This window comes from Trachemys scripta, chromosome 14, assembly GCF_013100865.1.
Source record: "Trachemys scripta elegans isolate TJP31775 chromosome 14, CAS_Tse_1.0, whole genome shotgun sequence".
In the NCBI taxonomy this organism is placed as follows: domain Eukaryota; kingdom Metazoa; phylum Chordata; order Testudines; family Emydidae; genus Trachemys; species Trachemys scripta.
The window spans coordinates 3,775,218-3,799,135 of record NC_048311.1 but is presented as its reverse complement, the minus strand read 5'-3'; the positions used below and the strand labels follow the sequence as shown (position 1 = coordinate 3,799,135).

At 47.7% G+C, this 23,918-nt stretch overlaps 2 protein-coding genes across 2 annotated transcripts in view; one reads left to right on the top strand and one right to left on the bottom strand.

Moving 5' to 3' along the window:
- Nucleotides 1–6,955, bottom strand: part of ZNF692 (zinc finger protein 692) — a 35,637-nt gene extending 28,682 nt beyond the window's left edge. The window contains 4 exon segments of the mRNA XM_034789573.1: nt 219–270; nt 1,723–2,217; nt 5,896–5,927; nt 6,431–6,955. Coding sequence (XP_034645464.1) covers nt 219–270; nt 1,723–2,217; nt 5,896–5,927; nt 6,431–6,618 — 767 coding nt within the window. The 5' untranslated portion in view covers nt 6,619–6,955.
- An 11,281-nt stretch (nt 6,956–18,236) lies between these two features.
- Nucleotides 18,237–18,671, top strand: LOC117887577 (histone H2B.2-like). Its single transcript, XM_034790222.1, has one exon. It carries the CDS (start codon nt 18,237–18,239, stop codon nt 18,669–18,671), a length of 435 nt encoding a protein of 144 aa, XP_034646113.1.
- The last annotated feature ends 5,247 nt before the right edge of the window (nt 18,672–23,918 follow it).

Sequence of the window (23,918 nt, the reverse complement as noted above, 5' to 3'; positions counted from 1 at the left end):
GCTGATGCGTAATTATAGGGATGGGGCAAGACTGCCCCACTGGGAACTGGCTTGAGAACTCAGCTGTTATTTTCACACCGGATGTTGTCAGATGGGAGTGACTCTGGGTCATCGCAGTCCTGGGGATACGGGACAGCTCCTCTCTAGTCCCAGGAGCACACGCGCAGGGGATAGGTAAGCACCAGGGACAGATGAGGAGAAAAGCCACCGTCACTCACCTCTCTGGCTCTATCCCTTCCATGCCAGCCTCTGCCTCTGTAGGGAGGGGAGCTGTAGGGAGAGAAACTAGGTGAAGTCAGTTGAAGGGTGAGATGGAACCATGAAGCTGAGATCTGCAGAGAAGGGACGGGGCAGGAAGGAGCAACTGCAATGGTGGGAGAGACGGTGCAGGGAAGGTTTGGGAGGAGAGAGGAATGCAGAGTGAGAAGGCCCCGAGGAAGGGAACTAAATCCTCATTCAGGGTATAAACCAACCTCTAACAGGCCAGAGGAAGGGGGCTAGGAAGAAACTATAAACAAGTTGTTCCATAACTGTCCAATAGGGGGTCTCTTGCCCCTTCTATGAAGCACCTGATACCGGTTACTGAGGGATAAAGGACTAGATGGACCCTGGTCTGATCTGTTCTGGCAGTTTCTGTGTTCCAGCCCTTGTTCCTCCATAGCTGGGGGACCCCAAAACCACCCCTCTCCTCGGGACCTCCCGGCTGGACCACTGCCCCATGCCTAACATGGGGCTGCATTTGAAAGCTTCACAGAAGTCAGGATACACCTGCCAACTAGGTCAGCAGTGTGAACAGCATAGGATGCCTGCCCTAGCTCCCAATTCACTCCCAGGACAGATGTCGATCTGAAAAGTTCTCCATGGAACTTGGGCCCTGGTCACTAAAAAGACCTGTCTCTCTCCCCATGAACAGCAGGGACACGCTGGGTGCTTTCACTAAGGCCACATACTCACTTCAAGCATCACCGAGCCAGTGACCTGGTTGGTTACGACACAGTTAAAAGACCTAGCAAAGAGGAGACCTACCCACATTCCTGGAACTTAATGAAAGCCTTGCGGGGCCCTGTGACTCAGTGACCCACCCTTGTCCCTGTAACTGATTTAAATCTCTAAACCATCCAAGGCCTCAGCCTGGTTTTAGGGTAGATGCTTAGTCCTCAAGCTGCAGTTTGATGGGGCCTGGGATGCCCATGATGGGAACATTTGGGTGTTGGGGTCTGGCAAGGGGGGGTCCCTTCCTCTGCTGACTGACGCTCAGGGCCTGGTGTCAGGCTCCTGTACTGTCCAAGGGTGGGGGCGAATGTAGGGGGACAGGGATTAGTTTAGAGGAGGGTGGTTATTATTACAGGATCCCTATCATTACTGTGGATGGAGCTAAGACTCATGGGATGCTCGTTTGCTTAACAGAGTCCAGTGGATGCCCTTCAGATAGGGAGGGGGTGGTATGGGGTGTAGGAAGGGTTATCTGAACTTGTATTTCCAATGTACAGGGGGAGCTGGCTAGCCTGTACTCTGGGCTGGGAGTGCTATGGGGGATTTGGAGACAACAGGGGCACAAGAAATCAAGGGCCAGTGGAGAGAGGGAGGAGAAATCCCAGTTTTGGCTGGACAGGAGAAGGCTGTGGGTCCCTGAGAAAGGGAAGGTTGGTCAGTTGCATCCATCGTGCCACCCCATGCTTGCATAGGGGTCCGGGATCATGGGGGTCCTGCTCACTCCCTCACCTGCGTCAGTGTCAGAGCTTCCTGCTCCTAGTTCTCCGCCATGGTCCATGCTGCTGGTGGATGATGGAGCTGCCATTCTCTCCACCACCCCACTGTCCCCAAGGGGTTTGGGCTCCACCTTAACCATCGTCCCAGAGGAGTCCTGGGCAAGCGCTGCCCTGCGGAGTGAGCGCCTGCGGCTGGTAACTGGGGAAGGTGGTGGGCTAGACCCTGAGCTGGCCCCTCTTTCCTTCTTGCGCCGGGAAGCAGCTTTGCCGGGCTGTGAACTATCTCCCGGTGGGGCACAGCCCTGCTCTTCCGGTGCAGAGGGGCCCCAGGAGAAGGTGTGTCCAGCCATGCACTCCCACACTAGACTCCCTGGGGCCCCCTTGTTGCCTGGTGAGGGGGTCTTCACATTGGGGATAAAGCGGCATTCCTGGCTGTGAACATGAGACAGGGCGACCAGGTGTTGCAGGGCATCCGTGGGGAGAGCGCTGGGATCTGAGCCACCCTGCCCTGGGTGGGGGAGAGAGGGAAACCACATGTAAACCACAGTGTGCCCCTAGCACCATATAACCTGTCCACCCCCGCCTATAACTGAAGCACTCACAGGGGACACTGCACCATCCCAACATTTACCCCAACCTCTCCATATAATCCTACCCCTCTGGGGGAGCCACAGCACCATCCCCTCCTCCCCCATTACCCAACTTCATGGTCGTGTGACTCTAAATACACCTGTATTCATACACTGCACACTACTGGAATAACCTTTGTACAACATATGCCTTATGAGGTATCATTTGAAAACTAATACCTCACTGATCAATCTTGCGTGATGTATGGATGCAATGTGCGTTAAGAGTTATGGATATAAACTAGAATTGTGACTAAAGTATGTTTAAATGAGACATGTCAGGGGAGTTGTAAACAGATCTGCCCTAGACAAAGGAATGTATTTGCTTCTCTGACCAGGCTGTCAGGGAGAGACAATGAAGGTCTATTTACATATCAAATACCCAAAGCTATCAAGCTAACAAGTGGGGGAAGAGACAGCAAGGGGTCTATGCCCCAACAAGAGAGAGAAGCTTGGTCTGGGCTTTACTTTTCAAAAAAAAAAAATATTGCCAAGTTTACTGGTCTATAAAGATGGGGGTGGGGGTGTTTGAACCTCAAGTGATAAGCAATTGAATTAACTGATTGTATACAATATTACTGTATTATAAAAGTGCATAGAGTGAGGTCTTTTCTGAAAGCTAGTAACACACTGGTAAACTGGTAATATCATTGTGAAATGTATGTATAAACACAATATGAGAAAATATGGATACTGAATGATATTATGCTTTAAAGTCGGTGGTCAAACAGGGAGAAACAGGTCCCCACGCAGACAGGAGACAAGGTAGCTATCTGTTTCCAGTAAAATTAAGCAAGGTGTGACCAAAAACAATGGAAGCCCTATTTACATAGAAATCAGCAGGGGAATGGGAAGTCCACAGGACAGAAAAAACAGCATGAGGTCACTCTGCCTCTTGAGACAAAATCATTGAACTTAAGAAGATATAAGCAAAGAGAGAAGCCATGTCTGGCATCCATCATTAGACAGACACAAGGAAACAGACCTCTTACAAGCTAAGAAAGATGGGCCCTTCAACCAAGGGAGGGGTTGAAGTCCCTGGAAACTGAATATAGGCGAGAAACCTGCTTAGGCAAAGATCTTTCACCTAGGGAGACAAGGAAAGCCAACATCTTGTATTTCTGTGGAAGGTCCTGACCGAGGGAAAGTGAACCACGGCTGTGAAGAAGGAAGCTTGGTGAGAAAAAACATTTTGAACGAAGCCTGTACCTTGCTAGATTCAGTTTTAGACTTTTCAATCCGTGTTTTCACTTCTATTTGCGTGTTTCCCTTTCTAACTTTATTCCTTTCACTTGGTATCACTTAACCAATGTCCTGTTAATAAACTTCTTTGATTTTTATTATAAACCAACTCAGTGCTGTTTGCAGGGCAAGGTGTATTTATCCTGGTTAATAAACTATGACGTACTTTTGACTCTTCAAAGGAACAAGCTGACCATATTATTTCTCTGAACTGTCCAGGAGAGAGCTAGACATTGCAGAGCATGTGGTTTGGGGAAAATTCGGGACTAGGAAAGTGTTGGGCTCAACTTGCTGGTTGTAACCAAGACTGGTGGAAGTCAGAGTAGTGCTGTAGACTCGCTGCTGGGGTCAGAGCTGCTGAACCCAGGCTGTCTAGCACACAGACACTCAGGGTGTAACCTGCATACTTGTAGGCTGGCTGTGAGCATCCCAGGCTGTGGGCTACAGCAGCAAAGCACTGTACAGGACCCAGGGCTGCAGGGCAAGCAGTGACACAACCCCTTACTGGTCTGGATCACACCCCAACACCCTTTGACAGTGGTGTAGTCGAAATAAGATTTATACACAGCTTGCTATTTTAACTGAGGTTTGCACTCCAAGCACTAGTAGAATAGTTTTAAAGTATTTTTCAAGTGAAAAGGCTGGGGAGAGTCAAAGAAAGGTTACAGTTTTACTGTTTTCTGTTTATTTCGGGAAAGGAAATAGAACAAAGGAAAGCATAAAGATGAGTCACAAGCAGAAAAGGCAGTAGGAGAAAAGAAGCAGATACTGAGCGCACCAAGAAGCAATCAAAAGAGCTGTACGCACAGCGAGGTCTGTCAGCAGCTGATCAGAAGCAAACGGACCTAGTCGTATGAGCTGCACTCATATGCCATAAGGAAGGATGGGGCACCTGCTTCAAACCAGGGGCCAGAGGGGGTCCCTTTTTCTCCTACAGAGCATGCTTGTAGGGTGACTGCGAGCATCCCAGGCTGTGCACTGCAAAGCATAGGCACCGAGTTCTGCTGGCACCGGTGGGTGCTCCACCCCACTCTGCCCCTGGCCCCGCCCCGACTCCACCCCTTCCCCAAAGTTCCCGCGCCAACTCCGCCCCCTCCCTGCCCCTATTCGACTCCTTCCCCAAATCCCCACCCCTGCCTCCTTCCCTGAGCACGCCCACGTTCCCGCTCCTCCCCCCTCCCTCCTGAAGCTTGTTATTCCACGAAACAGCTGTTTTGCGGCAGCAAGCACTGGGAGGTAGGCGAAGGAGTGGGGATGCGGGCGTGCTCAGGGAGAAGGCGGAGGTGGGGTGGGGAGCTTGGCTGCCGGTGGGTGCAGAGCACCCACTAATTTTTCCCCGTGGGTACTCCAGCCCCGGAGCACCCACGGAGTCAGCGCCTATGCTGCAAAGCACTGTAGGACACCCAGGGTTGCAGGGAAAGTGGGACACAACCTCTTACTGATCTGGATTGCACTCCGAACTCCATGACAGGAGGCCACAGCACCACTTCCATACAACCGAATACCCCTGCAGACCACTGCAATATCCCCTTAATTAACTCTAACCCCCTGTGATGGGATGTACAAACCCTATGCTGGGGAACAGAGGGTTAAGGAGCAGCTCTGGGCCCTGGAGGCTCCGCCCAGCTTCATCTGCTGGGTGTGCTCACAATGGATGTGGAGCTTGAAAGGGCACTGCGCAGCCTGGGTGGTCAGTGCAAGGGAGCAGACCTTCCCTGGTAGCTCCTGCAGGGGTACAGCAGGAGTTCCATGCTGCCTGAAGCAGACCTCAATATGGAGCTGCAGGCCACCATCAGAGAGATAGCAGACACCATCAGAGTGAGGGTGAGGAACCTCTGGACCCCTTTCAGTTGAGTACGTGTTGCAAGTCAATAACCAGGCCCCTATTGGGCCTCTGGAGAGGCAGGGGGTACCGTAGGAAGAAACCTAGGGAGCAAACTTCGTGATTCTGTTGAACTACCAGCCCCAGGGCCCTGGGTCAGAACCAAGTGGAGCGCTGCCAACCCACAGACTTGAGCCTCTAGGCACTACTGCCAAACCACAGACTTGAGCCACAAGGGGTATAGAGAGTTAGTGCCACAAACACAAGGCGATCCCCCCCATCATGCCCACTCATATAACACAGCACCACTGGGGCTGAAGCACAGTCAACCCCCACCATGTAATCTTTCTCCCTGAAATGACTGTCACTAAAGGGGGGGTCCCCCCACTGCACCTCCCTTTTTAGAAGGACACTCAAAGCTGCATACCCTTCCCCCCAAGGAGAAGTGCATGCAGAGTCACAGAGACCCCATTTGGGCAGGAGAGGTGCCTACCTGCACTCAGCACGCAGCCCTGGGAAGTATACCTGCAGCAGAGAGAGGTGGGGACAGAAGGTGAGAGACTGAGTGAACAGCGAGGGGCAGGGAGGGAACCCTGAAAACACAGCTCCTGCACCCCCTTGCTGAGCCCATCCACCTGGAAGAGAAAAGGGAACCTGCTCCATGACCTCCATCACCCCACCCCAAAATCTCAACCACCACACGGGACAGGCATCAAGGTCAGACGCCAGTTAGGGTGCAATGGGGGAAATCAGGGGAAAGGACAAACTGGAGCTTGTCAGGGAAATTGGGATGCTTGGGACAGGAGGAACCTGTGAGGATCTGGGAGGGAAATGGGGGCTGTGAGGAGGGTAGGCCCTGTTAGGGGAAGGTGTGTGGGAGGTGGGCTGTGAAAGAAATCAAGGGTCTCCTATGTCCATTCTACAGAGCCCCTGCCACTTCCCCCTCCTCCCATAGGACCTATCTCCCATACCCTGGCACTTGCTGTGGGACCAATACTCCCATCCCTCCCTCTCCAGTCACTCCTCACCTGTCGATCAGATACTTGGCCAGCTGGGAGTGCAGGGAGAAGCCCAGCTGCTCCTTGAGCTGGCACCACTGCTCCAGGTGGCCCCCGATGCGGATGCGGCACTTGCTGCGCCGGGCGTCCAGCTCCTTGCGCTTCTGTTTGCGGATGCACTCAGAGGCCCGCTGGCGGCCCTGCCGCCTCTGCTCCATCCTCCCACCAAGGATGCTGCCTGCCTGGGAGCGGGGAGAGAGAGAGACTAGGGCATAAGCTGCAAACCCCTCGGGGCCACACAGAGGGAGTGGTGCTGAGATCCTGTCCGTGGTGATGTGGGAGGCACACTGAGACAGATACAGGGGGCAGTGAGCCCAACTAGGACATTACTGGGGGTGAGGAAAGCATCTGAGAACCCAACTAGTGAAGACTGTACCCACCAAAAGAAATAGTGTGTGGGGTGAGGGACCAAACAAGGTAGAGGGACGTCTCAGTAGAGATCAGTCAGTCAGGAGAAGGCAAGGGGAATATCCCAGGAAGAAATGGGTCGGGGGGGGGGGGGGNTTTCATCAACAACACCCAACCCCTTCCTCACCAAAGGAGTAAATCGATCTATACATTCATTGTGCAGTGCCCTTTACTTGCTGCTCCCCCCAATGCATCCCTGGGACCCACTGTGCCCTGCCCTTCTCACCACATGGGGACAGTGGTACCCAATGCCCCACTCCAGCCTGCCCCAGTAACATCCCCTGAACAAACTCAGGGCCAGGCCAGGCCAGTCACCGCCTCGGCTACCCATACAGCCCTAGAGCTACCACCCCACACTGCCTGCCCTCCCCCAACCATGGCCCCTCAGCCCTGCCCCTCCCACCAAAGCCCCTCCTCAGCTCCGCCCCCCACCCTTGTCTCCCCCACCATAGCCCCGCCCCTACTCCTTAGACCACCTCTGCCCCTCCCATTACAGCCCCTCCCCTTTTCCTCAACCCCACCCATCACCATAGTCCCTCCAATATTCATCAGCTCTATCCCTGCCCCTCCCCTTCTCAGAACCACCCCTGGTCCTCCCATCCTCAGCTCCACCCACCACCCCTGTCCCTACCACCATAGCTCCTCCCATTTTCCTCAACCCTGCCCCTCCCGCATCATAGCCCCTCTTCCCCAGACTCCCCCGTCCCTACCACCATAGCCCCGCCCCTTTCCCTCAACCCCATCAGAGCCCTGCTCCTGCCCACTTCCACGAGGGGCCCTCTCCTCTATGGCACCTCCCCCACGGCCCGGATCACCCTCCCCTTCCCTCAAGCTGCGCTTCCAGCCGGGCGCCTCTGGCCAATTAGAGCGAGGCGCGCGGCAGGAGCGGCCGTTGTGCGGGGAGAGGTGGGTGCGCGCGCTAATCCCCCTTGGCTCTCCCCCTCCCCAACTGCCTCTTGCGTTTTTTCCGCCGCGGTACCTTAAAGTGGGCCCGTCGGGGCAGAGCGCGGGATGGGGGCAGCACCGGGTCCCGCTCCGTACCCCCGAGCCTGACCCGGAGCCCCCCACCCCTTTCCCCGAGCTTACCCCGAGGAGGGGAGGGCCCACCCTAGGGCCGTGTCCCCTTTAAGAGACAGACCCCTCCTCCCCCATCGCTTACACAGCGCTGGCTGAGACCGTGACAAGATGGCGGCGCACCCCGAACTCCACAAGTTCGGGAGGAGCGCGCATGCGCCGCAGATACCCTCCGGCCGATAGAGGGAGTGTGGCCCGGTGCATCACGGAAAATGGAGTCCTGCGCGCAGGGACTGACGGGATTTGGAGTCTCCGGCTAACCGCCGAAGGGCACCTCAGCTCTCACAGGGGCATCATGGGAGTTACACCATTTATCTGTGCTGGAGTTAGATGTTCTCGTCTTTCCCCCTACCCTGATGCATGATGGGAGCTGTAGTCACTAGCCACCCCTATGTATGATGGGAGCTGTAGTCTTGTTCCCGTGGTGCATGGTGGGAACTGTAGTCCTCAGGCTCCCATTCAGCAAGGGACTTAAGCACTTGCGCCTGACTGGGAACACATGAGTACTCTTGATTGCAATGGTGCTGTGCATGCATTTAAGTATACTCCTGGGGGAGTTCTGCATCACTGCTGCAGAATTCATGTCTCCTGCAGATTTCTTTGCTTCGTCACAGAAAAATGACTTCTGATGGGGAAGCAAAGGGAAGCTGCAAGAGTGGTCACATGCCCTTCTGAAGAAGTGCAGGCAGGGTGGTTTGGGCACCAGGAGCAGCTGGTAGAGACATAAATCACCTCCAGGGGGCTGAGCTCTGTGTGTGTGTGTGTGAGAGAGAGAGAGACGCACATTGTCCCTCTCACTCGCTATTGCAATATGCTCGATGTGCAAGGGCAGGGCTTTGGGGTGTTTCTGAGGAGGTAGGCATGGGGTAGGCACTGTCTCCTCAGACAGAACAGAATGTAAGAGCCTGGCTGCTTAGTGAATTCTTCCCATTGTCTTTGTGAATTCCCCCAGGAGTGTAAAAACTAGGGTGACCAGATGTCCCGATTTTATATGGACAGTCCCGATTTTTGGATCTTTTTCTTATACAGGCTCCTATTACCCCCCACCCCCTGTCCCGATTTTTCACACTTGCTGTCTGGTCACCCTAGTAAAAACAGGTGTAAACATTTTAAGGCTCCTTTACTTTGCCAGAGTGGTGTAAAGGACAGTACGGCCTTATAAATGCTTATGGTGCTTGAGTGATTAGAACTGGTCTAAATTTTTGGACTGAAAAAATTTCCTATCAGAATGTGCTCCATGAACTGTTTGGTACTGACCTTTCTGGAGATGGTTAGTAGCCAATATAAATTGAGTTTGATTCCTCAGCGCTCACTTGCTTTTCAGTTGCCTATGATGTAACATTGAGCATATGAACTTTATGTATTTGTTGACTAATAACTAGAAGTAAAGGGTCAAACCTACATTACTATTAGACAAAGGGGTTTGGCAATTTCCTCCAATGCTCCCCACTCCCATTCTCCATAAATTGTATTGTAGTTGAAATAAATTACCTATATTATTGAAACCAGCATGACTATACTGCATTATTTTGACAAATAAAACATACAGAATTTTTAATTTTTTTGGCAAAGAATTCCCCCAGGAATATTAAGTACCTTCCTGAACTGAGGCCTTAAAGAGCCTGGAAATGCAGCTCAATGGCCCCATCCTCCTCCATTTGGGGAGGATTTTCTGGTCTCAAAAAGGAAATGAAACTATAGCTTGGTCTGTATCTAAAACTTAAAGGGGCATCGCTACATCAGCCAAAAAAACAAAAACACACCCCATGCCTCACTGCTGTACTTATACCTTTCCCCATAGCCCCTCTCTTCAGTGGAGCGAGAGGCTGGTTGTGGTGCTGGCTTGTAAAGGAAAAGAGGTCAGATTGCATCTTTGTTCTGCCATGGGCTTTCTGAGTGTCCTTGGGCAAGTCGCTTAGCTTTTCTGTGTCTTGGTTTCCCATCGGAAAGTGGGGATAATAGCACATCCCTGCCTCACAGCAGTATGGTGAGAATAGGTGGATGAAAGATTGTGAAGCGCTTGGAGGTTTACTGATGAAATGCCTCTCTAAGAAATAGGCATTACGGTAACAAGGTCTTGGTTTCCATGTCCTTTTCAGGAGCCTGACCCTTTGACCTTCAGAGAAGCCTCAGTGAGGTCCCAGGAAGGGGTGAGGTGATGCAGAAGAGACAGCTATCCCCCGCCCACTGCCACCAATCCTTCTGTACAGAGCAGGCAAGCATAAATGGCTCTCTCTGAGTATGTCTACTCTCGAATTGCAGATGTAGCTTAGGCCTTGTCTAGACTAGAAAAATTCTACTGATGTAGCAAGCAAAAGCACCATGCCAGTATAAGCTGTGTAAACTAGGAGGGTCTGCCAAGACAGTTATGTTAGCAAATCTTTTCTAGTGTAGACAAAGCCTAAGGCTCCAATCCTGTAATTGGATGATACATTTTACAGCCAGAAGGGACCATTATGATCATCTAGACTGTGAACAAGCATGTATTGTTGTCTTTTGAGGGTAGTAGGATTGGCTTGGAACCCTGGTTGTTTGAGGGAAGTTTTGAGAGGAGAAGTCAGTTCAGGATGCTCTGGTTTTGGGAGATCGGGGAGACTGAAGCTGGTGCCTCTGCTGTTTCTTTTCGGGGAAGGGAATAGTTGATGGTGGAAAGGGGCATCTTGTGCATTTCATAATTTCAAAGGCTTAAAGAAGGATCATTACTATGGGAAATTAAAATAATTTTATAATTGAGCTTCTCTAAGGGCAGCTGTGATTGGCTAAAAATCACATCTGAAAAGGACTGCCAGAGGGCATGATGTCACAGAACGGATGACATATCACACTTGGTTTTGCTGGGAAAGGATGTAGCTTTCCATTGGTTAGCATCTGATCAATCAGAAAGTGAAGTGTGTTGGTTTTTTCCCCCCTTCTGCCAAGGTTTTCAAAGGGCCAGGGGGCTGGCAAGGTTAGTTCATAGTTCCGCTTGATAAGATGAGCCAAGCCAAGGCAAGCCAGACTTCATCTGACCAGGCTAGAAAGTAACACAGGAAAAGAAAAGCCAGAAAGACCAGGCAAGCAAATTGCTTGAACACTGTCAGCTGGTGACATGAGTGAGCGTATGAATTCTGGTGAGACCTCCAAGCACTTCAAGGCCAAGGTGTCCTATTCATCCAGGACGGGGCTACTGTTCCCTGTTAGCCACATGGATAGGATGCTCTGCAGAGGAAACTTTGCAAAGGGCATTGGAGCCACAGCCTTGGTTTATGTGGCTGCAGTTCTTGAATACCTGATCTTCAACATTGTGGATAGGGCTGGCTCCATCACCAAACACCACAATAAGCATCAGATTTCCCCATGGCACCTGAAACTCGCTATCAGAAATGATTTTGAGCTCAACAAACTGCTGGGTAGGGTCACCAATTATCAGCGTGGGGATGCAGCCAACAACAAGTCTCTGCTTTTCCAGCCCCAAAAAACCAAGGACAGGAAATCCTCCAGAAGAAGGACTGTTCCACCTCCCATCCCTGCTGAGTGAGGACTGAGCAAAAGGGAAGGAATCGACTTGATTGCTAATCACTTTTCCAACTCAACAATTGTGATTTAATAAAAGAGATTAAAATGCCCTGTCTGACTTTGTGAATTCCTTTTCTCTGTTGTTCATCTAAGGTTGTAAGGGGTAACTCAGGAATTTAGGACGCTGCACAGATACTGTGATATGAAAGCCTTGATAGATATAATATAAGCATTTAATAAAAATAGACATGCTCAGAATGGCTTAAGACTGTTCGAAGTGGTTATCGTAGATTTATTATTCTGCAGGTATTTCTCCAATTGTCTGAACATTAGGTCCATTTTTCTAGGCTGTGGAGCTGCTTTGGATCAAGTTCTTGATGAAGACCGGGAGAACAAACTCCCCAGGGGAGCAGTAAATCCAGATACAAAAATAAGAGGGAGCCTGTGAGCTAAATTTTCAAAAGGGACCAGTGTTTTTCAGTGCTGTAGGTTTTGGTTGCCCAGTTTGAGATATCCTAAATGAGCTTGAATTCCAGGAGAGTGCTGAGCACCCGATTCCTGAAAATCAGGTCTCTTTACATTGTCCAAAGCTGGGCATCCAAAAATTGATGTACTCAAACTTACTGTCCATAAGAACATAAGGATGGCCATACTGGGTCAGACCAAAGGTCCATCTAACCAAGTATCTTGTCTTCTGACAGTGACCATTGCCAGGTGCTTCAGATGGATGAACAGATCAGATAATGGTCAAGTGATCCATCCCCTGTTGCCCATTCCCAGCTTCTGAAAATTTATACCTATGGGTCTGTTTTTCTCTCACTGGTGTAAAATTTGGTATAACTCATTTTTTTTTCAAATGATTAGATAGCTGGGAGTTTGAAATAAACAATGACCACCTTTATATTAGCAAGCTGAGATGAGTAATAATCAGAGGCAACCCGTGCCTGATAGTGGGGAGGCGAGGAGTGCAGTGAGGGCAGCCAGCTTCAGTAGTGTTACTGAGCATGCCCAGTCTGTGTGAGCATGCTCAGTCCAAGCCAAGCAGCAAATCTGGGGGTGGGGGGAGCCTTGCCCCCCCGCCCCCTCAAGCATCCCCTCTGGTAATAATGCTTCAAAAAAATGAAATGTATCAAGTCATGGGGCTCCAATCCTGGTTGGGATCTCTAGATGCTACTATAATAATAATGATAAATAATTTAGTTATTAAAATGCATTTAAACTCAAAGATGGTAATTACAGAAATATGATGATAAATCTACAGGATAGAATGGTTTGTGTGACAGTTAAAAAAAAAAATTATTCTCACAATGATCACCATGACTACCCCAAAATAAGTATAGAATAAATTATTATTAACATTTGTAAAGCACAGCCCTGTTGAGATGCTCAGCATACTGTGTAAGCTAATGTTGGTAGTCCAACGCTGGCAATGATGATGATAAATAACCTTATAACAATATGGAAATACATTAAAACATAATATTCCTCCTCCCAATTTAAAATTTTAACCAGTCTAGGGGTCCAGTGCTGACCCTGCAAATGCTTACTACCAAGTACTTACTCCCATGAATTAATCCCTTGGAAGTCAATGGGCCTTCTTGAAGTAGTAAGCGTGACAGTCATGGCAATATCCAGCAGTATCCTGGACAAACCTGATTGAATTAAGTTTTAAGTATTTTAGGAGTTCAGGGTATTAAGAAAGCAAATGTTTCTGTGCTATTGTGGGATTGCATGGAACTTCTTTAGAAGGAAGATCAGATTAAAGCAATCTTGGGGAAGTGGTGTGAGCTTTGAATGACGACGTTGACCAATGTAGTGGGCATAAATGATCTTTTGGGACACTACATGTGAAATGGAATTCCTGGGAAGTATATGGGAGAAGGGGATTGCAAACTTCCACCTACAGGTTCAGCCTTCGAAGCTTTGCATTCCGGAGGGGGACGAGAGACCTTATTTCTGCTGATCCCCTGTTACATGAGGACAGTCCAAAGACAAACTGTATGGCAGAGTAGCTGATTTAGGGTTATGTCTACACTTAAAATGCTACAGCAGCACAGCTGCAGTGCAGTAGTGCTTCAGTGTAGACACTCACTACAAAAATGGGAGGGGTTCTCCTGTCACTGTAGTTAACCCACTTCCCAAGAGACAGTAGCTAGGTCAATGGAAGAATTCTTCCATTGACGTAACGCTGTCTAGACTTGGGGTTAGGATGACATAGCCATATCTCTCAGGGTTTCAAACCCATACCCCTGAGAGATATTGCTGTGTTGAGGTAAATTTCCAGTGTGACCAGCCCTTGCTTATGAGGGTGCTTGTTCTGAGCTAACAGCTGTTATGAACTCGTGACCACAGAAACTCCCCTGGGTGGGTTTTGAAGGACAGTTCACTGGCCAGAACCCTTGTTGGAATTGCAGTGAGCTCGGGTAAACTTATTAGCATGTTGTAGGTTCTACTGTTGTTCTGAATAGGTTTTCTCTGTAATGCTTTTACCTTAAGAATAAATGTGCTTGGTTAGAAAGAGCTATACGGTAGCTTCACTGTGCAATTACACTGTTTACTGTCACTGAGAAGAAAAGTAAAGCAGGTCAGCTTAGGCAGCCTGACTTTGCTGGGAGCTATGCAATCTGGAAATACCCTGGTAGGAGGGAGAGAGATGCAGGTCTCCACTCAGAGAGGGGTGATGGCTTAGGAGCCAGGAGCCTAAGTGGACCACAAGGGGGAATACAGGTGCTGTTGCGCTGAACTATAACAGTAAGCACTGTGCTTAGTAGCAAGTGACTGCAGGATCCAACTTTTTAAGAGGTAAAAGGGATACAGGGAAAAGTAATGAATAGGAGGAAAACTAAAAAGGTTCTGTGAATAACACATTCAAAATGAGGTTATTTCGAAAAATTGGGAGAGGTGGATTGAGAGCTAGTTTTGCGTGTTAGGAGCCAGCACTGCAAATGGATAATCTCCAGCCAAATCAAACACTTGATGGTTAGCATCCCTGTCTAAGATCACAGGACAAGGCCCCAGGGAGGAGTTATTAAACATGGCCAGAGTGTACACCAGTTAGACCTATTAAAAATCCTAGCATCTATGGTCAATATTGAACCAGTCCATCAAAGTCATTCCATCACTTCACAGGCAGGTACTGTGAAGAAGGCAAGAAGGTGACAATTTATCTCTGTCCTTCTGTTTTGATTTGAGGATTGCTTTTTAAGGAGTGGTTTGACTTCACAGCCTGAGCATGGAAGTTTTAGTTCATTGTAGTGGTTTGTAAAATAGGTGATAAAAGAGATCCAACACAAAAGATGAGGACTCATCATATTTCCTTCCATCAGAGCAGGGCCAAGAGTTTTATCCCAAGAGACTTTTATGTATCACTCTTTTAAGTCCATTTTCTTAACACTGATTAAAAATGGTTTACCAACCAAAGCTAAGAAAATGCACTTCAAGCTACCATTGCCTCATGGGAATGGAAGTTCAGTAAAGATTCCCACACAATCCTAAGAATCTGAACTATTGAGATGAAGGGTGTGTACAGGGAGATCTTGGCGGACTAGCAAAATACGTGGACCACTGGCGATAATTGGAATATTAATTATCATGCTGATTGCCAAAAGCAGCTAAATCAGTAGGTCTTAACAGGCCTCTGCAATGGCCTTAGGATAACTAAGCAAGCAGCCAGCAGGGGTGGTGGGGGTGGAGGGCCTGACCTTCTGTCCTTCCTGTTGAGGTCTCTGTCTAAAACACATACCTCAGCAATTTCAACAGAGAGCTTATCTATATCTGCCCATTGGTGCTGACACCAGGGGGCACTACTACCCCTGAAATGGATCTTTACTGACTCCAGGTGGAGCAGATTACTGTCATACCAGTGAAAAAGGTCCACAGCAATTATTTTCAATACACAGCAGTTTATTGAGAAGGAATTACACAAGCGGTAAAGGCTTATATCAAGCACATAACTCCTACGTTAGACTTTAAGAGCAATCTAATAAGAGCTTTACATTCCCCTTAACGAGACTCTCTTTCACAAACATACACAAACAGGCCCTGCGCTAGCTTCACACAGTTCCTGCTTGGCAAACAGAGAAGGTGGTTACCAATTTTACAGACTGCTTCTTCTCTCCTGGTCTGTTCTTCTCAGCCCTCTGGTCTGTCTCGGATTCCCCCGAAGCAAGGCCTCGGTTGCCTTGAGACCCCTCTGGTTCACAGTCCTACTTGAGCCCACGGAGCAGAGTTTTGGTTACTCCATCTAGGCTAGCAGCATTGCTTCTTTATGCGTCAATTAAGGAATCCCAACAGTAATTTAATTTGCTTGATTTTTATGCTCTTTTTCCTCAAAGGAGTCATATGTCCTCAAAGGAGTCATGGCTTAAAAGCATGCCCAGTAGGTGTGTGGTTACTAATTTTTACCTAGTTAGTATTTTTAGAAGGGGCAGGAGGGATGATACCGAACGAAGGTCACCCAATGTCTACTCACTCATCAATCATTCACTCTGGCTCTCTGTGTGACGTTCTTGCTGTAAGATCACTATAACCAGGTTGACCTGTGCTCCTTGCTGGAACTTTATACATGTGATATTTATTTTTGCATGGGCCCATATTTGCTGACCAATAGGTTCAATATCGATTGTAACGCAGACTTTGACAGTTTTTTATTAAATTTGCTTCTGCTTAAAGGGAGCTTGCTCCCAGGTTCCTTTGCAGCCATTCAGCCATATTTAAGTCGTGGCAAGTTATGGTCTCACCATTCATTCAGTATGGCCACGCCAATTTGGCACCATCCCAACAGTTGGGATGTGTTTGTCAGGGCCCTCAAGACATGGACTCTGCAAAAAAAAAAAAAAAATCTGTCTATTTAATGGTTTGAGGAGACCTTTTGCTTAAATTTTGAAATTGTTTGCTTAACAAGTTTTTTTTATTGACATGTTATTGTTAGAGTAACCCAAATAAATAAGGAGAGAAAGTATGGCGATTTTTCAGGAACACTTCATGGACACACCATAGGGTTCCCAAAGGCAACTGAAAGACTGGCCAATTGGACGGCTGTTGTTGTACCACTTGAAGACCACTCCAGACTTCAGTAATTATTGATTTTTGGAGTGTTTTACTAACCAGTTGCAGACGTGTGTAAATGCTTCAGACTAAATAAAGTAAAACGGCTCTTGTAGTGTACTGTTTGGGCCAATCATCTATCAGTCAGACGGACGTGGCTCCATTGATTTATTCCCTGCCACTGCCTCACCAAGAGTAATAGTTACCAAGAGCTTTGGGTTTTTAGAACCATGGTAACAGGGAGGCCATCACCCTTTTAGTATGAGTAAGAGTTATGTACCCTCTCAAGCTCCTGGTGTTCCCTTCTTGTTATCAACACCTGGCTTGGTTTGAGTTTAGGACGGTTGACTTTCATCCGGGAACTGCAACCCTGGATCTGACCGGAGCTCCATCTAGTCTGGGATCCTCTCCCTGACAGAGGCTAATACAAGAAATCTCAAATATCTAATTATGGTCTTTCTCGACTAGCCAATGAATCTGGGGTAAGGGTGTTAGGCACCCAACTCTCATTGAAAATCAGAGGGACCTACACACCTAACTCCTTTGAAAATCCCTGCCTGGGAAAACAAGGAGGAGTGGAATTGAGAAACAGCTTCCTGACAGATACTGCAGCCCCAGATATCTCACAGTCTCAACATCTGAGTTTTTTTTGTTTTAGAAATATGTGTAAATGTACGCAGAGAGCAATCAGGTGGGAACATTTTCTTCATCATTCAGACATTTATAGAGTTCTCCTCCTTCTGGGCTCAATTATAAATTCATAGGGTACATCTACACAGCAAAAAAAGACCCATGGCAGTCAGTCTAGGAGCCTGGGCCAACTGACTTGAGCTCATGCTGCAGGGCTAAAAATAGCAGTGTAGACAAACCGACTCGGGTTGGAGGCCAAGGTCAGAGAGACCCTCCTTCCTTGCTGGTTTTCAGAGACTGGGCTCCAGCCCGAGCCCGAATGTCTATACTGTTATTTTTAGCCCAAGTCAGTGGATCTGGGCTCTGAGACTTGCTGCTGTGGGCTATTTTTTTTTCTGTTATAGATGTACCAATGGATTCCAAAGCCAGAAGGGACCATTGGGATCAGCTAGTCTGACCTCCTGTATAATACAGTCCACAGAACTGCCCCCAAATAATTCACCCTCCCTATGGTTCTGTCACCCTCCCACACTGTGTCACAGCTCCAGTTTGACTGTAACACCTTCGGGGCAAGGAAAAAGTCTTTTTGTGTTTCATGTGGCATGCTGGGCCCTCTTTTAGTTAACAGCATATAACAATGTTCATAAGAATCCTAAAAAGCTGGCACAGTCCCTTAAGGGTTTGTTAAGGCAATTAGAGCCACAGAAAAAAATGTAAATGAATGATGAGTGAATCCATTGAAATAAATAATAAATGCAATGATAACATGATTAATAAACTGATAAGGGGCAGCAGGAGTCCTTTATAACCCCATAAAATCACCATGTCATTCCAATTTTCCAACTCGTTCTTCTCAAGTGTCAACAAGCAGGTGGGGTATTACGATCCCTTTCGTTTCTATGAGGGAGGGAATGGCTCACAGTCCCACATTGTGAGGCTCTGGAGTCGTTATACGCACCACTGCTATGTGACCAGCCAGGGCATTGTCCCAGCCAGCCAATCACAGGGCTCAGGTTACCCTTCATTTGAATGCTGGCAATTATATAAGGGTGCCACTGAGGGGAGGCTCATGGCATTCGCAGATGGTGAGGTGAGGAAGTGAGACGGGGAGCGGAACAGCACAATGGTGGCTACTCAGAAAGGGAAGAAAAGAGGCCAGAGGAAAAGGAAGCCCCAGCGAAGGAAGGCCACGTGTAGGAAGCCACAGATAAAGCAGAAGAAGCTGCCACTCAAGGAAGGGAGGAAGGTGAGGCACAAGCCTGCAGTGAGGCAGGTGAGGCGAGGCCGGGGGCTGAAGCGCCCATATGATTTGTATGTGTCTAAGATGCTAAAGCAGCTGCATCAGGACAAGGTGCCCATGTCAGCCAAGGCCAAGGGAGCGATGATTTCCTATGTGAGGAAGGTCTACAACAAGGTGTCCTCGGCAGCAGAGTGCCACAGGAAGAACAGCGGTTGCTGCACCATCGGCTCGAAAGAGCTACAATCTGCCCTGAGGCGGGTGATGCCAAAGAAAGTGGCCAAGCATTTGGCCACTTCCATCAACAGCAATTCTCCGTAGGGAAATGCCCCCTTCCCTTCCCTCCATAGGCTGGTATAAGAGAAGAGAATAATAAAGGGAGAAGGGAGAGGTACAAACTCCAGCCTGAGAGAGACCTCAAAGCCCATCTGATTAAAAATCTGACAATGCCTTAAAGATGCCTAGCAATCCTGCACTCCGATCCACACAGGGAGACCAACCTTTGATTTTTCCTACAAGAGACTCAGTTACAGAATATACCAAATGGGTACAAATGAATTTCCATCACTAATCAGAAGAGGCCACCCTATTGCTGCCTTGAGTGAGTGAGAGACACAGACCTCTATTGAGACTATCACTTCTGGACCCGATCGAGACCTGTTTTCACTGGAAAGCAGAGGCCATCCTGCTTCAAACTGGATCAGTGACAAAGATTTGGGCAGAAGACACCCTCACGCTGATGATGAAATGAGCAAGAGACTTTCCATCATAGTAGGTTCTGAACCATAAAGACTCAGAAGAGAGATTTGCCATCATGAGGAAGTAAAGGATTGCATTAGGGATTTTCCTAAGAGGAAAAGTGGTATCTTGTGATTACAATAAAGCAGGATTTTAAGCAGCACTTTTTTATTGTAATGTATATTGGGGAATAATGAGGAGGGTGAGTTGTGCTTCAGAATATAATGTGTAGTATCATAAGCATAGGCGCCAACTCCGTGGGTGCTCCGGGGCTGGAGCAGACAGAGAAAAAAAATAGTGGGTGAAAAAGCACCCACCGGTGGGCCCCGCCAATTAGCTCTTCCCCCTCCCTACCAGTGCCTCCTGCCCGCTGATGATCAGCTGTTCAGTGGTGGGCAGGAGGCGCTGGGGAGGAGGGGAAGAAGTGGGGGCAGGAAGAGGTGGAGTGAGGGTGGGGCATGCTCAGGGGAGGGGGCAGAACAGGGTGGAAAGAGGCGGGGCATGGGTGGGGATGGGACCTTGGGGAAGGGGTGGAGCGGGGACAGGGTCTGGGGCAGAGCGGGGGTCAAGCACCCCCTGGGAAATAAGAAAGTCGGTGCCTGTTATTGTGCGTTCTTACTGTCTTGAATAGAGGAGAATTCATGCATCCCTTTCAGTCACTTTTCCTGATCCGTATCACAGATTGAAAGTAAATATCCAATCCAGGATGGTAAAAAGGCCACCACTGGGAACTGAGATAAATAAAAAATTTTATGAGATTTTAACCCATTCAGGGCTAGTCTGCACTACCGTGCTACATTGGTGCCCCTGCATCACTGTGCTGCATCTGGTCAAGATGCATTATGCCGACAGGAGAGCACTTTCCCGTTCGCATAATTACTTCACCTCAATGAGAGGTAGAAACGATGTTGGCTGGAGAGCATCTCCTGCTAATATAGTGTGGTGTGGACAGCACTTTAAGTCAATGTTACTTGTGTCACGGAGTGTGGGGGAGTCAGGACCCTGCACCCCTCTTCCTGAGATTCACCATGACTCTCAGCCAGCCAGTAAAACAGAAGGTTTATTAGATGACAGGAACACAGTACCAAGCAGAGCGTGTAGGTACAACCAGAACCCCTCAATCAAGTCCTTCTGGGGGGTTTAGGGAGCTTAGACCCCAGCTTGGGGTTCCCTGCGTTGCACTACCCAGCCGAAACTGAAACTAAACCAAAACTCCTCCAGCAGCTTTCTCCCCGTCCCCTCTGTTCCTCCTCTCCTTTGTTCAGTCTCCCGGGCAGAAGGTGTTATTTCTCCCAACCCTCCTCCTGGCTCAGGTTCCAGCTCAGGTAGCTTCCTTCAAGGGAAGTCCCCCATCCCCAATGCAACTCCCCTGCAACATTCCCAGGTCAAATCTGCCCCGCTCCCTGCTCCGCTCCCTGCTCCGTCACAACTTGCATTGCCTGGGGGGTGGCTTTTTCACACCCCTGAATGACGTAAATTACATCGACTTAAGCGGTAGTGTAGATAATCCCTAAGATGAAGAACGGACATACACCCTCTACAGAGAGAACACTCACAACACTCTCCAGTGCCTTACCAACATAAAAATGGCCATACTGAGTCAGACCAAAGGTCCATCTAGCTCAGTATCCTGTCTTCTGCCAGTGGCCAATGCCAGGTGTCCCAGAGGGAATGAACAGACCAGATAATCATCAAATGATCCATCCCCTGTTGCCCATTCCCAGCTTCTGGCAATCAGAGGCTAGGGACACCACCCCTTACATCCTGGCTCATCGCCATTGATGGACCTATCCTACATGAATTTATATAGTTCTTTTTTGAACCCTGTTATAGCCTTGGCCTTCACAACATCCTCTGGCAAAGATTCCACAGGGTGACTGTGCATTGTGTGAAGAAATACTTCCTTTTGTTTATTTTAAACCTGTGCCCATTAATTTGATTGGGTGACCCCTAGTTCTTGTGTTACGAGAAAGAGTAAATAACACTTCCTTATTTATTTTCTGCACACCTGTCATGATTTTATAATATTTTATGTATAGTTGTGTCTTCTGAAGGATAGGTAGAGCCATGTGTCATCTGCATATTGCTGGCACTTGAGTCCATATGGTCTGACCAGTTCATCTACTGATTGCATATAGATATTGACTAAGACTGGAAAATTGATCTTGTGGGAGTCCACAAGTGAGGGATCTAGTTTCCAATAACTACTCATTGGATGCGTCCCTCCAGGAAGGACATAAGCCATTTTAGCTCATTCCACCATAGCCCTGCCCCCTCTCTGCTGTGGGACAGCAGTGGTCCCAGCAGCCATCATCCACATGGTTAACAGTGGTGAGTGCTGCAGAGAGGTCAGGAAAGATGAGAATGGATATGTGCCCTCTGTCCGTTGATAGCAAAACATCATCATCCATCAGTGCCACTAAAGTTGTCTTGTGTTCAAGGTAAGTTTTGAGCAACCATCTGCAAGATGAACAGCTGCCCACCATGGTTAGTAAAAGCCAGCATTTGGATGGTTATTACTGATGGGAAATGGTAATATCTCCCTTTCTAAGAGCAATTTTTCTGACACTACTATCTCTCCAACTTTTGCTACCAAATGCAGTGCTCCCTACCAACTGTAGTCTTATCGAGTTCTGTGGAGAACTCATGGTTATAAGTACTTCCCTTGGTTGTAAGTGTTTGAAGAACAGGGTTCTAAGAGAATCAGACATAATTCAAACAGACACAAGCATTTGAGTATGTTATAATGGGGATTCTTCATCGCATTTTAAGCTGTTTCTTCACGAAGGTTCAGAAAGTGACTTGTCTTTATTTTAGAGATGGAGATTTTCTGAGATTAGCACTTGTTCTACATTTATATGTGTTTAGGGAGAGCTGAAAGGAAATATTTTATATCACAAATAAATAGATTTGCAAGGCCTAAAATGCAGCACAGTTCCTCACGGATTTGTTAAGGCAATGGATGCCAAAAAATAAAGTAAAATATATGCCAAATTCTTCCCTTAGTTATTCTGGATTTAAACCTCCAATAACTCCAAAGACTTCAGCTAAATTACTCTGAATTGACACTAAAGTAAGAGAGAATACCTTAGCCCATCAAAAACAATGATGTTATTGTTAATAATAATGAATAACATTTAAATTGAAATATTAATGCAATAAATACTACTAAGTAATTGATAGCATAAAATACTAATAAAATAATGCAATATAGTAAAATAAAATAAAACAGCATTATTAACGTGGAAATAATATAATATCATCTCCTTAAACTTTTAAAGAGCAATTGAAGTCTGTTATAATTCTTTAAATTCAACCTATCTGCCTAATTGGCTAAAACAGCCAGGCAGTAAGCAAGGAGTTTTGCGATCTACTTGTAATGGAATGCTAAACTGTATTATATGTTCAGCCATTAGGTGGGATGATGTGTAAAATACCTTATTTAAACTAACCTCAGCCATACTTAGCAGAGCATTAAAGGATATTATGATGAACACATCTGGTGTGTATAAACAAGTTCTGTAGCCAGTCTATATCTGGTACTGAAGAACATGACATGGTGTCAGAAGTAAACTAAGAACAGAAACAGAAGGAAAACAGGAACAAAGGTTGCAGACAGAAGGTTGTAGGATCTCATCAACATGTCACTCTTCAATGCCCCCAGAGAATTTCAGCTTTGACAAACCTTCACAATGGACAGACTGGAAACAATATTTTGCAAGATTTGGCATTGCTGTCAAGCTGCACAAAGAAACTGGAGATATACAGGTGTCATCTTTAATTTATGCTATAAGGAAGCAAGCAGAGCATATCTTTAAATCCTTTGACTTTACTGAAGACAGTCACAAAGATGACTATGAAAGGGTTCTGGCTATGTTTAATACATACATATTTTATACTGCCAAGAAATGTGTTTTATGAAAAAGCATGTGTTCAGCAGAGAATTCAAAAACCAGGGGGAAATGTTGAATGTTTTATAAGAGCTCATCATGCATTGGCTGAAAACTGTGATTTTGAAACTGCAAAACATGAAAATATCAGAGACAGCCTGGTTATTGGGTTAACAGCTGATAGCCTTTCACAACAGCTAAAGAGAGATTTAACCCTACCAGGAGCTATACAGATAACGAAGCAGTCAGAATTAGTCAAACAATAGAACAAAAGGCAGGAGCAACTTGAAAAACCAGAAACTAGTTTAGAAGCTATAAACAGACACTTGATTGTCAAAAGTCATTGTCATAAAACCCCTTAGGGGCAAAAGACCCACCCCCAAGTAAGTTTGGCAATGTCCTTTTCCACTCAGGGAACCCAACAACCCAACCCATCAGTCCCTCACCCACAGTTTCTGTCCTTGGTCAGTGCAGCCCCCAGAGTTCAGAAGTTCATCTGCAGAGTTTACCTCCCAGCCTCGGTGGAAGTGGGGGGAGGTATGGAGGCATCTTACGTGCTCCACTGTCGGTCAACAGCTGATTGCCACGCCTCTCCATGGGATTCTGCTGCAGGCTTCACCGCCAGCTACACCTCTCCACCAGCCATCCTGCTGGCCGCGCCTCTGCGCCAGCCATCCTGCTAGCCACTCTTCTTCACTAGCCACTCACCAATATGTATTCAGCCCCCCCACCCAGTGATTTCAGCTTTTAGTAACTTCAGCTCTTTGTGATTTTAGCTGTTAGCAGGGGAGCCTCAGTGCTGATGCACTCAGAACCACTAGTCCAATGTAGATCTAATGTTTAGACCTAGAGATCAGTGATTTCAGCTCTGCAGCATATTACAGGATTCCTAATGGAGTCAAAATTAGCTCTATTATTACATTGTGGAGCAAGGCAGGGT